General features: G+C 30.4%; 2 protein-coding genes and 2 long non-coding RNA genes across 4 annotated transcripts in view; 1 reads left to right on the forward strand and 3 right to left on the reverse strand.

Moving 5' to 3' along the window:
* Positions 1-745: 745 nt before the first annotated feature.
* On the reverse strand, positions 746-4,326 carry LOC124387242 (Fc receptor-like protein 2). Its single transcript, XM_046851473.1, has 3 exons — positions 4,198-4,326; positions 3,335-3,367; positions 746-1,341 (listed from the first exon to the last, which is right to left on the reverse strand). Exons 1-3 carry the CDS (start codon positions 4,229-4,231, stop codon positions 1,043-1,045), a joined length of 366 nt encoding a protein of 121 aa, XP_046707429.1. The 5' UTR covers positions 4,232-4,326; the 3' UTR covers positions 746-1,042.
* Positions 4,327-10,285: 5,959 nt separating this feature from the next.
* Positions 10,286-11,129, forward strand: LOC124387250. The gene is made up of 2 exons (XR_006926129.1): positions 10,286-10,833; positions 10,908-11,129. It is a non-coding gene; the product is annotated as an uncharacterized LOC124387250 (long non-coding RNA).
* A 472-nt stretch (positions 11,130-11,601) lies between these two features.
* Positions 11,602-15,940, reverse strand: part of LOC124387536 (Fc receptor-like protein 5) — a 207,781-nt gene continuing 203,442 nt past the window's right edge. Inside the window, 1 exon segment of the mRNA XM_046851947.1 lies at positions 11,602-12,241. Within this exon segment, the coding sequence (XP_046707903.1) occupies positions 12,234-12,241 (8 nt within the window). The 3' untranslated portion in view covers positions 11,602-12,233.
* LOC124387246 lies at positions 13,946-15,511 on the reverse strand. Its single transcript, XR_006926123.1, has 2 exons — positions 15,377-15,511; positions 13,946-14,024 (listed from the first exon to the last, which is right to left on the reverse strand). It is a non-coding gene; the product is annotated as an uncharacterized LOC124387246 (long non-coding RNA).

The raw sequence follows: 15,940 nt of genomic DNA on the forward strand, positions 1-15,940 counted from the left end.
AGTTTCCATCAGAAAGAACTAAAGCGAAATCAATATTTTCTATATGTTTATTTATGATCTTTGTCAGTTTTAGTGGATTAATTTTGCCCACATCATATTGATCTCCAAACCTTATTATACATGTTATACTTTCTCTACTCTTTTCATCTGATTCTTCTACATCGCTACTTTTCTTCCATCCCCCCGTTTATTCCTTACTTCTACACAGCTATTACCTAAAGATCTTTCGTTTTCCTCTTCACTTCATACCTCCATACTCCCTTCACTTTCCCCCCACTTAAACCTCTCTGGTACATTCCTGAAGCAGTTGTGACTTCCGGGATTTCTTGCTCTCACACTGAGCTGATGTCTTGTTGTCTTTAAACACCTGGTGGCGTGGGATAATAACGGCAAGATGGCCGCCGACCCAGAAGCGAAAACAGAAGCATGCGCAGCGTGTTTTGTAATTGTATATTTAAGAAATATATTTTTATTGCTGAATGCCTCTAGTCAGTAAAGGTGGGTCTCTTTTGGAGCAGCTGATGTGTTACAGAGACTTTGTTTCACTAAAATGTGCTCTAGATCTTGTGTGTATGCTAAAGAAAAAACTAGTAAATGATGTGCTTTTAAAAGCTTGGGTTGAAAACCTGTGCCACAAACTGCATTTATCATTAGCTATTTAAAAAGTTACAGATTTTTCCTGAAAAAAGAACCACGGAACAACAAAACTTTGTGAAACTGTGAAACAATATAATCTTATTTCAAACATGCAGAATAATGACAGTAGGAGCAGATTGATTATTAAATATAGTATGTTTTTCATATAGCATTTGGAGCAAAACCATGTTCTACCATTCAGACTGGCAAATTAGTTCGCTAGTAATTTAAATAATTCAGTGCCCTGATAATAAAAAAGTAAACATTAAAAGTCATTATAATCAGTGTGAGTTACAGTTATAGATGATTGACAGTGTAGTTCACTGAAAAATAATCTACAACAAATCTGAAAGGTGAAATTTCTGATAAATTTGACACATATACATATATATATTGTAATAACATATCAAAGTAACAAACACACACACATACTTAATACAGTGAGTGTAACAGGATCACTGATCTCTGAGTTCTGAGAGTCACTGTGTCTCCTCCCACTGCAGGTGTATTCACCACTGTCAGAGTCTGTAACTGAGTCACGGCTGAACTCCTGTGTTGTGCTGAATGAGGGATTTCTGTCATCAGTCTTATACCAGCTGTATGTCCACTCAGTGTCTCCTCCCTGTAGCTCACACTTCAAAGTCACTTTCTCTCCACTAAACACATGTGTACCAGGTGTTATAATCACCACAGGTTTGGGTCCCTCTGTAAAAAGAAAAGCAATACTATTTTGAAAGTATGAATTAATTATCTGCACCATTAAAGATTATAAATGCAATATACAGAATGTCACATATAATAGTTTACGTTCTGTCAGAAAGTTTTGGATTCACAATCAATATTAATTTTTAAATTGCACACTTGGCAATTAATCTTTAGTCAGGTCTTAAGGATTTTCAGCAATTATAAAAAAAAAAGGTGTGAAATCTTACACATTAATGCTATAAGAAATTCACTGAGGTTAACTGAGTTTCATTAAAACACATCTTTACTCATCACTGCAAGTCTACTCTCTCTCTCTCTCTCTCTCTCTCTCTCTCTCTCTCTCTCTCTCTCTCACACACACACACACACACACACACACACACACACACACACCTGAAAATAACAATTGTACAAATATATATATTTTTTTTATTTGTAGAAGTTCTAAGTAACAGTCTTCATATCCCAGTCTTCCATGTTCATAATAAGTCCATCAAATCCTTTATTATTTGGGAATGTGTGAAATTACTTCACAGCATCATGCATCCTGTTATTACCCACAAGTAGCTCATATGTAGTTATGATGGAGCTGCATAATTTGTTATATAGTGTTGTGGGAAGGTGGTGACTTGCTATGATTCCATACATTACACAGTAATTCCATTTTCCATTATTATCACTAAACCATTTATCTCTACATTTATCTCTAAATAGCATAATTTAACAACTGTCTTCATTCCTTCCATCCTTCATTCATTCACTCCCTCAATTTGCAAAATTTCAGGATTTTCTCCTTTTAATTAAAACTTTTTATGCTGGACCCAAAGTAAAGAATAAAGAATCCATAATGCTAGTGTTAGCTGCTAGCCACTTACAGGTTAGCAGCTAATGTTGGCACTATGTATATTGTCTCAAAGCAGCTTTACACAGATAATGTGGTAATAATAATGAATAAGATGTTCTTTATAAGTTTAAGTCTGTCCCTTGTAAAAGCATTCTCACTTTACAGAATTTATTTTTCAGAACTGCCTAAACCCTGTTGCACAGTACTGTACATCCTTTAATTCAAAGCAAGCCTAGAATTGATTTTGTAAATGAAGCCATGTATCCACACTGCACACTCAATTCACATAAAACTGTGTGCAAATGCCTGTACACTACCCACATGCATTGGATTACATAGTATGATTGATTGAAGTGGGAAATGAATCTTCATAATAATTTATATTCTCTCATTAGATTCTCCCTGAAAATTCTCTGGATTATCTGAAATCAACTGAAAATTATCTGCAACAACCTGTAAAATGTTGTTAGAGGCAGGGGACAAGTACATTTACTCAGAAATCCAAAAATTATAGTCACTATCCATTGTTAACTTTAATAGTAGAAGCATCATTGCTAATCAAAAGCAACAATGTGAACCAATCTGAGTTAGTTTGCATTTAAAAGTCTGCTGATGTATACGACCAAAGTTTCTTCACTAAATACATGAAACGGAAAAGCTCCATCTCTGTACACTGTCATTTCGAATGTAAGTAATCAAGCTTATGTAAATAGTTACTCGTGGATAATTTGCATAACATCATTATAAATCCTTGAAATCCTTATATTTACAATTCCATATTTAACAAACCTAAAATGAGCAAATAAACCCAAACTATTAACAAATAAAAATGCTTTAGCTTTACATCTAATACAGCTATCACTGAACAACAACATGGATACAAATGAGACATTCAAATGAGTAAAGTAAACAAGGATAGTAAACAAATAGGCAAACTAATCAAAGGTTAACACAGAAAGTGTAGGATAAGGAAGTGGTAGCTCAGTGGTTAAGAGATCCTCTCATTAAAACCAAGCTGCCACGTTTTGCCCCCCCCCCCTTTATTTTTTCTTACAAATTTGAGATCTTGTCTTAATCATCGATCAAAAAAAGAGACAGTTTTTTTCATGCATATTACAGACTGTAATAAATGTAATGTACTTTAATCACCTGTTTGTGCACAGTGGATGATTCCAGTCAGCACTAAAGGAGAGAAAAAAGGACACATATAGTAAAGTAAAAAGCACTTGAGGGTCTGAATTTATATTAAATTAATAAAAGTGATGAAATTTGGCCCAATACAAAGCAGTTTTACTGTGACCATGACAAAAATAAATATTTTCCACTAATCATAATTTTTTTTTAACATTTGATACTACAGCAATTAATTAACAAGTATAGTGTTTGTTTATTCATGGAGTACATTCTGTTCTGTTTATTTCCTGTTACCACTTATGTGTCAGGGTTTTATCACAGTAATTAGTGTGAAAAACCTTAAAATAAATGTGTGCTTGGTCTTGCAGCCTGCACTAATGTGTCATGCACAGTTATAGTTTAATACAATTTCAAAAAAGTCAATTCATTTCTAAATAAATTGCACACACAGCATTCTGTATTCACACTGTCTGTTTGGCACTGTCTATAACCTGCAGCATTTTACTGCTTCTCACAAAATATCCAAATAAATGTAAAAGAAAGTATTAAATGTAAAATCAAAACAGATATAAATTACCAATGTGTAAAAACAGTTAAAATCATCAGCTGCTCTATAGATTTGAGAAACACCAGAATGCAAATGTAAAGAAATAAATAGAATATATTTAATATTTTACTCATACAATACATTGTATTAATGTAAAACCACAAAAAAAAAAAAAATTACTGTTAATTTGAAAATTAATGTTAAACCTTAGCATTAGACAAATGAAATAATTACACAGATATGGATATCAGAAATTGTAGCCTGTTCATTCAAATTGTAATTCACTACAGTAAAAATGACTGCAATGAAGATAGACAGAGAATTTACTTACAGAGCATCAGATAAAGTGGATGAAGCTCCATCATGTCCTATTAATGGCTGACACACTGACTGACTATGTGACAACTGTCTGTGTTGTAGCCTCGAAACTTCCTGTTCTCTTAAGAACCCATCACACTTGAAAAGAAAGAGAGAGAGAGACAGAGAGAGACAGAGAGACAGAGAGATTTTGTGTTAGCAGGCTTAAAAAAAGTCTTATTTTGCTGACACGTATAAAAGCAACTGAGCAGCATACAAGCAGTCAGAAAAATATTCAGATCATAGCAACAGGCCGGAAATTAAACATCAGAATGTTTTATTTTAGCTTTAAATGATTGTGCTAATAGAAATTTCCAGGTGAACATGCAGATAATTGAAGGTTTGAGGCAAACCGACAAACATGTTTAACAGAAAGAGGTCAAGAGACTAACTGTTGATTGTAGGCACATAAACTCATTCCTTACACCAATCAGCTATGACAATAAAATCACTGACAGGTGAAGTTGTATAACATTTTTAGTATCCCATTACACTGGCACTTGACAATGGGTGGGATATATTCAGCAGTAAGTGAACATCTCCAGATTAAGTAAGTAACCATGGTTTCCCGACAGAACAACACGCTGCGTCAAAATGCTTTGGGAACGCTCTGTTGTCACGCTCTGAAACACGTGTAATCAGTACAATGGAAAACGTGGCATCGCCAGTGGGGTGACATCACGACCAGGAAGCATAAAAGCACATGGAGTGAAACCAGAGCTAGCTTCTGGAGAAAAGGAAGTGCTGCAGGGATGCAGGCAGTGTAGCATGGAGAGGCAGCATCTTGTTCCTCTGTGAACCATGGTTACATACGTAAACTGGAAGTGTGTAGAATAGAGGACTTATAAGAGGAAGAGATAGCATCCACAATCCATTTGCTGAGCATCTGCTTATTTGCAGGGAGACCTCTCTTCGGAGGGCCATAGCAGACGAACAGCTTCTCCGACTTCCTCCACAGTTCTGTTCAGTGGACGTATATGTCGCACTGTACATAGTCAGTTAAGCTTCTCCTGGTCCGGGCCTGAAAGGCAGGAGGAGAGAATGCTTAATCATAACAGGTTGTGGGACGGCTGAGGGTACCTTAGAACATTCTCTGATCTAGGGTCCTTTTGGGAACTATGAAGTACCGGCTGTCTGACAGAGGGACCACCTTGATGGCTGCCTTTTCAAGAGAGTGTCAACTTCCTGTTCCATGACCAGAGCCTGTGGGGCCCCATCGGGTAGATTAGACTTAATCTTAATCCCTTTAAGGGGATCAGTCTCTTATCAGTCTCCTCTATAAATATCTTGATATATATATATATATATATATATATATATATATATATATATATATATATATATATATATATATATATATATATATAGAGAGAGAGAGAGAGAGAGAGAGAGAGAGAGAGAGAGAGAGAGAGAGAGAGACAGAGAGATTTTGTGTTAGCAGGCTTAAAAAGTCTTATTTTGCTGACACGTATAAAAGCAACTGAGCAGCATACAAGCAGTCAGAAAAATATTCAGATCATAGCAACAGGCGGAAATTAAACATCAGAATGTTTTATTTTAGCTTTAAATGATTGTGCTAATAGAAATTTCCAGGTGAACATGCAGATAATTGAAGGTTTGAGGCAAACCGACAAACATGTTTAACAGAAAGAGGTCAAGAGACTAACTGTTGATTGTAGGCACATAAACTCATTCCTTACACCAATCAGCTATGACAATAAAATCACTGACAGGTGAAGTTGTATAACATTTTTAGTATCCCATTACACTGGCACTTGACAATGGGTGGGATATATTCAGCAGTAAGTGAACATCTCCAGATTAAGTAAGTAACCATGGTTTCCCGACAGAACAACACGCTGCGTCAAAATGCTTTGGGAACGCTCTGTTGTCACGCTCTGAAACACGTGTGTAATCAGTACAATGGAAAACGTGGCATCGCCAGTGGGGTGACATCACGACCAGGAAGCATAAAAGCACATGGAGTGAAACCAGAGCTAGCTTCTGGAGAAAAGGAAGTGCTGCAGGGATGCAGGCAGTGTAGCATGGAGAGGCAGCATCTTGTTCCCTCTGTGAACCATGGTTACATACGTAAACTGGAAGTGTGTAGAATAGAGGACTTATAAGAGGAAGAGATAGCATCCACAATCCATTTGCTGAGCATCTGCTTATTTGCAGGGAGACCTCTCTTCGGAGGGCCATAGCAGACGAACAGCTTCTCCGACTTCCTCCACAGTTCTGTTCAGTGGACGTATATGTCGCACTGTACATAGTCAGTTAAGCTTCTCCTGGTCCGGGGCCTGAAAGGCAGGAGGAGAGAATGCTTAATCATAACAGGTTGTGGGACGGCTGAGGGTACCTTAGGAACATTCTCTGATCTAGGGTCCTTTTTGGGAACTATGAAGTACCGGCTGTCTGACAGAGGGACCACCTTGATGGCTGCCTTTTTCAAGAGAGTGTCAACTTCCTGTTCCATGACCAGAGCCTGTGGGGGCCCCATCGGGGTAGATTAGACTTAATCTTAATCCCTTTAAGGGGATCAGTCTCTTATCAGTCTCCTCTATAAATATCTTGATATATATATATATATATATATATATATATATATATATATATATATATATATATATATATATATATATATATATAGAGAGAGAGAGAGAGAGAGAGAGAGAGAGAGAGAGAGAGAGAGAGAGAGAGAGAGGTAAGAGAGTAAGAGATGCAATTTTCATGTAGAGCGATGAGGATGCACAGGATTAGAATTCAGAGGAATGAAAAATGGTTATAAAGTCAAGTTCCTACCTAAGACATTAGGAACATGCCCACCGAGTTTCCTTCCGATCGGCCTCTTTTAACATTGTGTAAAAGGTGCTCTAAATTGATTGGCCGATGGTGGCCATGTTTTTTTAGACTTTTTTTAGACACTGTGGGACAATTTTTAGGCTGATTAGACTAATAGTTCTGTAGTTATAGCTGTTATTATATTTTCCCATCTTATAGCAGCACCAAGTAGCAAAGCTACACAATTTTATAAATTTGTACAAAGATTAATCTGATACATGTGTAAAGTTTTGTGAAGATCTCATTCCATTCATGAGTTATAATCATTTTAGTAAAAGTGACCTTTCTATTTTGAACGTTTTGTTTACCTGAAAGTTCAGCTTTTTTTTATATTTATTGATGATCACTGTTCACTAACCATTTCTGCACTGGATTGATTACAATCAAGCAAAAAACCTAGGACTAGTTCGCAAAAGTAGGTTTTTATCATAATTCAGAATAATTAATGAGGTCTATCAAATGATATCAAGATTAAGTGTATGTTTGAAAAATCTTGCAAAATACAATCATTTATATCAGACCTGGGTATTTTATTTTACTACAAACACGAGTAAGTAAAGGTTTAACAGTGTCACCTATTAATTTGTGATGGTGCACAAAATACATTTACATGGCTTTTATTTTGGAGGCCACTATTGTTTTTCTTAATTAACTTCATCAGTGCACTTATGCACATCACTGAATGTGTGGACAGTTTCCAAGAAATGAGCTCTTAGCCCTCAAATATATCAACTAACCTTAAAAAAGAAAAATTGATGCAGAATGTAGAAAAATACAGATCTAGATCCAGATACAAATCTTCACTTAGTGATGATCATTTGTGTGCTGTCCTTTGCATTTCCACCTCAGATATTCAACCTGACTTCAGTGCACTTGTTCAAGCCCAAAACAGAAGAGATTTCTCTCACTGAACACTAAACAAAAACAACGGGTTCAGTTATTTCTTTTTTTTGCATAAATAAATGTGATGTTGGTTTTTGAAAACTAGTTAATAAAGTTATAATGCTATTTTTAAAATCATAAAAAAATCCAAATTTTCTAAATAGTTTTAATAAATGTTACTTAAATAGTGCAATAATTCTGAGCACCACACATGTACTGTTTGATGTACTGTGTGACATATCTGCTATATATATATATATATATATATATATATATATATATATATATATATATATATATATATATATATATATATATATATATATATATATATATATATATATATATATATATATATATATATATATATATATATATATATATATATATATATATATATATATATATATATATATATATATATATATATATATATATATATATATATATATATATATATATATATATATATATATATATATATATATATATATATATATATATATATATATATATATATATATATATATATATATATATATATATATATATATATATATATATATATATATATATATATATATATATATATATATATATATATATATATATATATATATATATATATATATATATATATATATATATATATATATATATATATATATATATATATATATATATATATATATATATATATATATATATATATATATATATATATATATATATATATATATATATATATATATATATATATATATATATATATATATATATATATATATATATATATATATATATATATATATATATATATATATATATATATATATATATATATATATATATATATATATATATATATATATATATATATATATATATATATATATATATATATATATATATATATATATATATATATATATATATATATATATATATATATATATATATATATATATATATATATATATATATATATATATATATATATATATATATATATATATATATATATATATATATATATATATATATATATATATATATATATATATATATATATATATATATATATATATATATATATATATATATATATATATATATATATATATATATATATATATATATATATATATATATATATATATATATATATATATATATATATATATATATATATATATATATATATATATATATATATATATATATATATATATATATATATATATATATATATATATATATATATATATATATATATATATATATATATATATATATATATATATATATATATATATATATATATATATATATATATATATATATATATATATATATATATATATATATATATATATATATATATATATATATATATATATATATATATATATATATATATATATATATATATATATATATATATATATATATATATATATATATATATATATATATATATATATATATATATATATATATATATATATATATATATATATATATATATATATATATATATATATATATATATATATATATATATATATATATATATATATATATATATATATATATATATATATATATATATATATATATATATATATATATATATATATATATATATATATATATATATATATATATATATATATATATATATATATATATATATATATATATATATATATATATATATATATATATATATATATATATATATATATATATATATATATATATATATATATATATATATATATATATATATATATATATATATATATATATATATATATATATATATATATATATATATATATATATATATATATATATATATATATATATATATATATATATATATATATATATATATATATATATATATATATATATATATATATATATATATATATATATATATATATATATATATATATATATATATATATATATATATATATATATATATATATATATATATATATATATATATATATATATATATATATATATATATATATATATATATATATATATATATATATATATATATATATATATATATATATATATATATAATCAGTCATTTTCTTTCTTTTGACCAGAGGATTGCCAGGATATAATTTTTTTTATTGTACAACAAACAGCATATTAGCTATGGCCAAAAAAAGCTGAAAAAATATGTTTTTTGGAGAAAGAAAACTGAACCTGGAAGTTATGCAAAGCTGATTTTGTGTGGGATGGAAGTACACAGTGATGCACAAGCACGTGAAAAGAAAACACACTGGTGATACGGATGAAGGTGAAACATCAGCACAGTGAGCAAAAACTGTAGAATCTTCATGTGAAAATTGTGTAGTTAAATAAAGTTCTTCAAGAGAGTCACACTGGATCTGTTCTGTTGTGACTCGCGAGCATCAGGTTGCACAATCAGTTCGCTCACAACATAGTGATGGATTCCATTAAAATGGTGCAAAGAAACACTAAAGCTAAAAGCAGCAAATAGCAGCAGCAGTAAATTAATACAATTTTATTTGTTACTAAGCCTGTTAGCCTGCTGCGTTTCTCTGTTCCATTTACTTTTCATAGCTTTTGTCTACTACAACAATTTGGGCATAAACAGAGGTCGGAGCCAAGTGGGTGGGACTTAAGCTCCAAGTGGGCCGGTCAGCTCCAAATGGGTGGCACTTGAGCCCCAAGTAGGATGTTGAAACCTCCTGTGGACAATGATTAATTGATTAAATGCCTTGTACATGAGCTGAATGTGGTAGTGTGTGAATTTTGTTTCAAATCGTTTGTGAAAATGAAGAGACGACATCCGCATGGTTTTGATGGCAGCTAACAGCGCTGAGTTGGAGAGGTGAGTAACTTAAACTTTTTGTTTGTTTAAAGTAAAAAAGGAGAGAATTTCATTTGTTCTGCTTTTTCTGAAAGGCTGAGTTCATGGCGGCAATATTCACAGGCTGCAGTGGTTGCTGGGAGTTCGAGTTGCTCTCAGGCTGAAATCTGACAAACACAAGGATTCTGTGTATTGATGTTTTTGTAGCAGCAACGTTAGAAATGTAAAATTAATGAGGTGTATCAAGTATTATTATTATTATTATTATTATTATTATATAATTATTATTATTATTATTATACAGTACTGTGAAAATGTCCTGATTTATTTATTTATTTATTTGCATTTTTGCCACATTTAAATGTCAGATCATCAAGCAAATTTTAATCTCACACAAATATAACCTGAGTAAATACAACATGTAGTTTTCAAATGATGATTTCATTTATTAAGGAAAATAAGCAGTACAATGAAAAATTAAACAGAGCTGCTTTTTGGAAAAACTTTATTTATGCTAATGTATATAAAAATACAAGCTTAAAATGTATAGTTAAGTACTGCTTAAATTAGTTACAAAATAAAAATAATAAATGACAATTAAAACATTAAAATTGAATGACAAGAAATAAAAAAGCCAATTATATTAAAATGTAAAAAAATATATATATTTCTTTATTATAATATATAATATAATTTAACTTCTTCCTTTTTAATAATGGAAAAATATAAAATTATAATTGTAATATGAAAAGTAGGAAGTTACATATAGAAGCAGTAAACTTGAAACAATTAAAGGTAAAATCTTGTTTATAGTAAAAAATTTTTTTAACAAAAAACAGACACAATATCATTCTATGTATGAAGGAAACACAGTGACTCAAGGGCAATACTGCATTATTACTGTTTAAAGCAGTGCAGTCAAAATATCTGATTATCATCCAGTGCTGAAAGTGTCTTTTTTGCATTACACTAACAGGCAAATAACATAAATGAGTAAATAAACACAAACATACATAAATGAAACTTGCAAAAACAACGTCCATATAAGCTATAAAAATGTATACGTTTATAAACCATATAAGCTTAATTGTATTAGTTTTTTGTAACTGAGCATGAAATCAGTATTAAAATAAACCAATTAACACTTAATCTACTGCCAGATTATACATTATTCTGATCTAATGAATAACAACTTGAGTTGACGTGAGTATAATTCTGTTACATTGTTAAATATAAAAATTTAGATATAAACACAGCTTCCTCTTCCCTCTTCCTCTTTTAATATCACTATCAGGAGTTTGTACAATGTTCAGATTAGAAAAAAGAAGAACACAAATACAGAAACTACGTAATGACCCCTATGTTTTTACCATGTACTTTAGCTGAATCAGCAGTTCCTGATTGGAGACTTTAGACTTTCTTCATGGACCTATGGAAAATGCCATTTTATATTGTTTAGTTATTAATGATTTAACTATTACTGGGTGTTATTAATTAAACATTTAAAAATATTTCTGTAAATCCAACTGAACTAAATGTTCCTGCCAAATGTAAAATATTTTCTTTGTACATGTTAATTATTGCACCATTAATTACTGAGCATATTTAAGTGCATTTCTGAAATAAATAAAATCTTTTGCACTGTAATTAAACTGAAAAATGAAAATACATTTAGTCTAAAAACTGACATGTAACTTAGCAATTGCTAAACTCTTCTTCTCTGTGAAGGGTCTGGAGCAGTACAACCACCAGAGCGGCTCAGAGATATTTTGGCTTAATATTTTCATCATCTAATGTAAAAATGGTGATAATAGTAAAGAAAGAAAGATTTTTACTATGCTGTTAAAAAGTACATGTTCTTTCTTTACTATTATTTAAGGGCCACAAGAGTGGCAGCTTGACGATACTGGGGCTTAAACCACCGACCTTTCAATTAGTAATCCAGAGCCTTACCCACTGAGCTACTGCCCCCCCAATAATCATTAATTATATAATGACTATACAAATTATTACAAATCCACTTTCTAATCAATCTGTGTGAACACTGTGCTTTAAGATAACAGCCAATCAAACAACCGCTTAAAATGAAATCTAATAAACAGTGGCTAAAAATTTACTGAAAGATTTTTGTCCTACCTTGGTTTTTCTTGGGTTTCTTTTGTTTTTTAAGGTCAATTTTAGCATAAGTCGCATCACTTGGTCCAGCAACAGCATCTATAAAAGATTACAGAAACTTTATCATTCTTCATGTTTGTGTCATAATCTCATAGCAAACTTCTAAAAATCACATGCAGCAGTACCGTCCTGAACCAGTTACAACTGATTTAAACCAAACTAATCTAAAAGTTCCTGTGAAATTCACAGTGAAATTCTTTCTTCACATATTCCAGCTATGTAAGGAAGCTGGGGTCAAAGTGCAGCATCAGCCATGATACAGCAGCCCTGGAGCACAGAGGGTTAAGGGCCTTGTTCAATAGCCACAAGAGTGTCAGCTTGGCGATACTGGGCCGTGAACCACTGACTTTCCAGTTAGTAACCCAGAGCCTTTAACACTGAGCTACTGCCCCCCCTACCACTTATAATCATTCATTATATAATGACTATACAAATGATTACAAATACCACCAAATGCTTTAGATCAAGTAACTTGTATGGTCATTTGGATGGTATTTATGTCAGACTTCCAGATTTATTCTTCCTTGCAGGTGTTTCTTCATAAAAGTTTTTCCCATTTCTTATCATAATAACGACATCTGAATATAGTTTAAATGTAGCATAAATATTAGTTTGCCTACATAATGCTATTGTCTGGAGAGATTGTGTTTTCTCTTTGAGCTTATCTTACCTTTATCTATGTTCTTCTTCAGCTCTGAGTACAAAGTGTCAGATCCCTCGTTGTTCTTTCCTAGTGGGTAACAGTAACTAATGTAACTAATATAATAATCTATTCATATTAAACCTTTAAACTTCCACAGCTACAGTACAGTTACATCTCCAGTTATTTTCATGGTAGTTTTTACATTTATCATAGTGGTTACTGAATAATGTGTTTTAAGAAAACAGACAATCAAACTAGGGTTTAAATGAAATATAAAAGTGTAATAAATATAAAAAAAAAGTAATTTTTGTCCTGCCTTGTTTTTTCTTGGGTTTCTTTAGTTTTTTTAGGTCAATTTTAGCATAAGTCACATCACTCGGTCCAGCAGCAGCATCTGTAAAAGATTACAAAAACATTATATCATTCTTCATGTTTGTGTCATAATCTCATAGCAAACTTCTAAAAATCACATGCAACCAATTACAAACATTTCTCCAACTTTCAGAATATACGAACAAATGTTCACAATGATCACAATTATTCATTGACACACAAAACCAACATTTGTGTAAAAGTAAGTAAAGACAGTTAGCAGATGTAATAACATCACAATGCTGCTAGTTTCAGTTTGTGCAGATGCGTCAGATTCACATTCGATAATTAGTTAGCCATTTCCACTTCTTGGCCCTGCAGCTCACCGTAGTTTTATGTTATGAAGCATAATGTAATGAAGCAGCCAGCTAGCTGCTAGATAATGAGCTAGTTTATGCTTCAAAATTAACCACATACTAGACAACTACAAAGAACTTTCAGTGGATCTGATAAATCAGTTTTCAGCAGAAGGAGCCACATAAATGTCATAATTGCTGTATGATTTCTATAAGTTCATCCTAAAACTGTCCATGACCTCATCAACCATGCAGTTTTATTTATTTTAACATTGGTGAGATAAGAAGCACATCTATTTTATATATGTGTAAATTCCACACTCTATTACCAAAATGAATTTATAAAGATGTAAATGTAAAGCAGATAGAAAATCACCATGTTTAATGATTTTGCTGCAGCTACCAAATAAACCCTTGTTGTGATTGTGATGTTCACAGATATCTACTGTCTTTAGTTTGAGTGATCCAGAAATGATAATAATATTAAACTGATTACTGAAATTGTACCACATAATGTCTTATAAACAGTGTCTTTATGGTACCTACAGTACTGCATGTCTCAGTTCTCATTTCTACTCTATTAAACTTGGCCAAAATCTTAGGATTGTTGGTGTTATTCCAGATTTGTTGAAGGCCGTCCAGTTACAGGAATAAAATCTCATATCTGTGCATGCGTGTGTGTGTGCGTGCATGGTTCTGTAAACATAAAATACACACATCAATGTGCATTTACAGAATATAAGACAATATAATTATTAAGTGAAATAATAATTACCACAAAGAAATATAAAAATACAATATTGTTAACTACTTATACAATGCACTAACATCATGCAGGCCCTGTGGATATCTAAACAACTTTATAGCTCTTATGCACTAACGGAGGTGCTACAATATATCAGTGTTTAAATAACTATAATACTGATATAAATGTACACTGATAAAGACACATTAAAGGAATCTAATGTGATTTAGGAAACATGTAATTCTTTGTACAAATTAAATGTAGAATCTGTCAGAAAAGCTTATAGTTTTTACATTTATGCAGTCAAATTATAAATATACTGTAGTTACTTACAGTGTGCTGCAGACACGAACAATAAACTCCTAAAACCTAAAAACTACTCTTTTTGTCTGCTATGAACTTCACAAGTGAAACAGTTTCCTGTTTTCTACACCAAACTCAGGGGAGAAGCTTGGAATGGTCCATTTCTTGCTGAACAGGGGTGACTGGAAGAGTGCATGTTTAGAGAGGGGGATTTTTTAAATTCAATTTTAAGATTAGATTAGATTAGTTTAGAGTAGTTTCAACTTTATTGTCAATGTGCAGTGTACAATTACAGGACCAATAAAATGCAGTTAGCAATGCTGCACTTCTGGTTACTGGTTTACCACTCTGGGTTTTGTGCAATGCTGTATTTGTAAAAGCATCTGCCATAATAATGAATGTAGGGTAAATTTCTATGTTTGCTAAGACAATACATTTGGAGAAGTGGTAGCTCAGTGGTTAAGATGTTGTATTCTGATAAAAAGGTCAGGAGTTTAATTCTAAACACCATCAAGCTGCCACTGCTGGGCTGCTGAGCAGGACCCTTCACCCTCAACTGCTCAATTCTATTACATTTTATTTGTAGTACACGTT

Source organism: Silurus meridionalis, chromosome 6 (genome assembly GCF_014805685.1).
Source record: "Silurus meridionalis isolate SWU-2019-XX chromosome 6, ASM1480568v1, whole genome shotgun sequence".
NCBI classification, from domain to species: Eukaryota; Metazoa; Chordata; class Actinopteri; order Siluriformes; family Siluridae; genus Silurus; species Silurus meridionalis.